Genomic DNA, 1,145 nt, shown 5'->3' with positions numbered 1-1,145 from the left:
ATCCTTTATTATCATGGCATCGGATGCTGGTATTTCTGGTGGCGGTGAAGGGAGTGCAAGCAATGCCTCGCCTAGCGGTGGTGAGAGCATGGACTTCTCCGGAGGTTTGTTTCCCTGCTTGCTCAACGGTTTCGTGTACGCTTATGTATGCCGATAATTGTTGTCGATTTGCTTGTGCTATGCTGGTCTTGATTTTGACTGTCGGTCCTGGTTTCTTTTTGCTTGCGAGCGATGCACTCGAAGTGTTTCTTGTGCTGGTGTTCTTGTTGGTCCTGCTTTCTTTCGGCTTGGTGCACCTGACGAGGCAGCAGAGCATGGCATGACGAGCCTAGTTCTCGGCCTTGGCTGCACTGCGAGTTTCAAGTGCTCAACAAACCAAAATATATTGCTTGCATGTACTTGTTATTAATAAAAGTAGTTATGCTACCCTTGTTCCCTAAGCCTTGCAGTTTACTGTCGGTCTCAGTCTTGGCCGGCTCTTGGTTATATGGAATCTTGCAATGAGTGAGAGAGAGAGAGAGAGAGAGAGAGAGAGCTGGACTAATAATCATCTGGCAGAGCATCTGTTGCTGCTCTTTGTCATGCTCACTCAAACTGATTTGAGATTATGTGAAGTTGCTTCAGTCCTTTACCATGGCAGCAGGGGATAGCAAAATTTCCAGCGCTTCGGCAATGGCCGAGTGGCGGCTGGCAACGACAGCTGGCAAGACACGTTGCATTATTGTCCCCGCCATTTCAACAGTGGTGCCCAGCTCATCCACCATTGCAATTACACATTCAATCTCGGAATCAACCTCGGATTCGGGAGCCTGAAGCTTGACTTTGACGATGAACTCGAGCCCGGTGGCGTTTATGACCATCATTCCGCGCAAGGCCGGTGCAATTACACTATAGGGGACATCGGCAAGTAAAGTTGTGAGTAGCATGAGCAGTGAACTTGTCACATCTACATCGACTTTCCCCCACAATGCTCAGCCACGTCAACTCCTCGACTAAAGGATCAGTCATCGTTTCCATGTGCAAACCTTTTGCATGACGCACACACGGATGTTGTAGTTCCAAAACTAGAACCTTGCTTCTTGCCAGCGATTGCTTTGCTTTCTCCTCGCTGCTTGATCTGAAGCTGCTGCAAATTGAGAATATAT

General features: G+C 48.3%; 1 protein-coding gene across 1 annotated transcript; it reads right to left on the bottom strand.

Annotated features, from left to right (window-relative positions):
- Positions 1 to 620: 620 nt before the first annotated feature.
- On the bottom strand, positions 621 to 863 carry LOC147446366 (uncharacterized). Its single transcript, XM_086526219.1, has one exon. It carries the CDS (start codon positions 861 to 863, stop codon positions 621 to 623), a length of 243 nt encoding a protein of 80 aa, XP_086382345.1.
- Between the last annotated feature and the right edge of the window lie 282 nt (positions 864 to 1,145).

Source organism: Adiantum capillus-veneris, chromosome 12 (genome assembly GCF_014529385.1).
Source record: "Adiantum capillus-veneris isolate H3 chromosome 12, ASM1452938v2, whole genome shotgun sequence".
In the NCBI taxonomy this organism is placed as follows: domain Eukaryota; kingdom Viridiplantae; phylum Streptophyta; class Polypodiopsida; order Polypodiales; family Pteridaceae; genus Adiantum; species Adiantum capillus-veneris.
The sequence above is the reverse complement of the archived record's forward strand: the minus strand, read 5'-3'. Positions and strand labels throughout refer to the sequence as shown.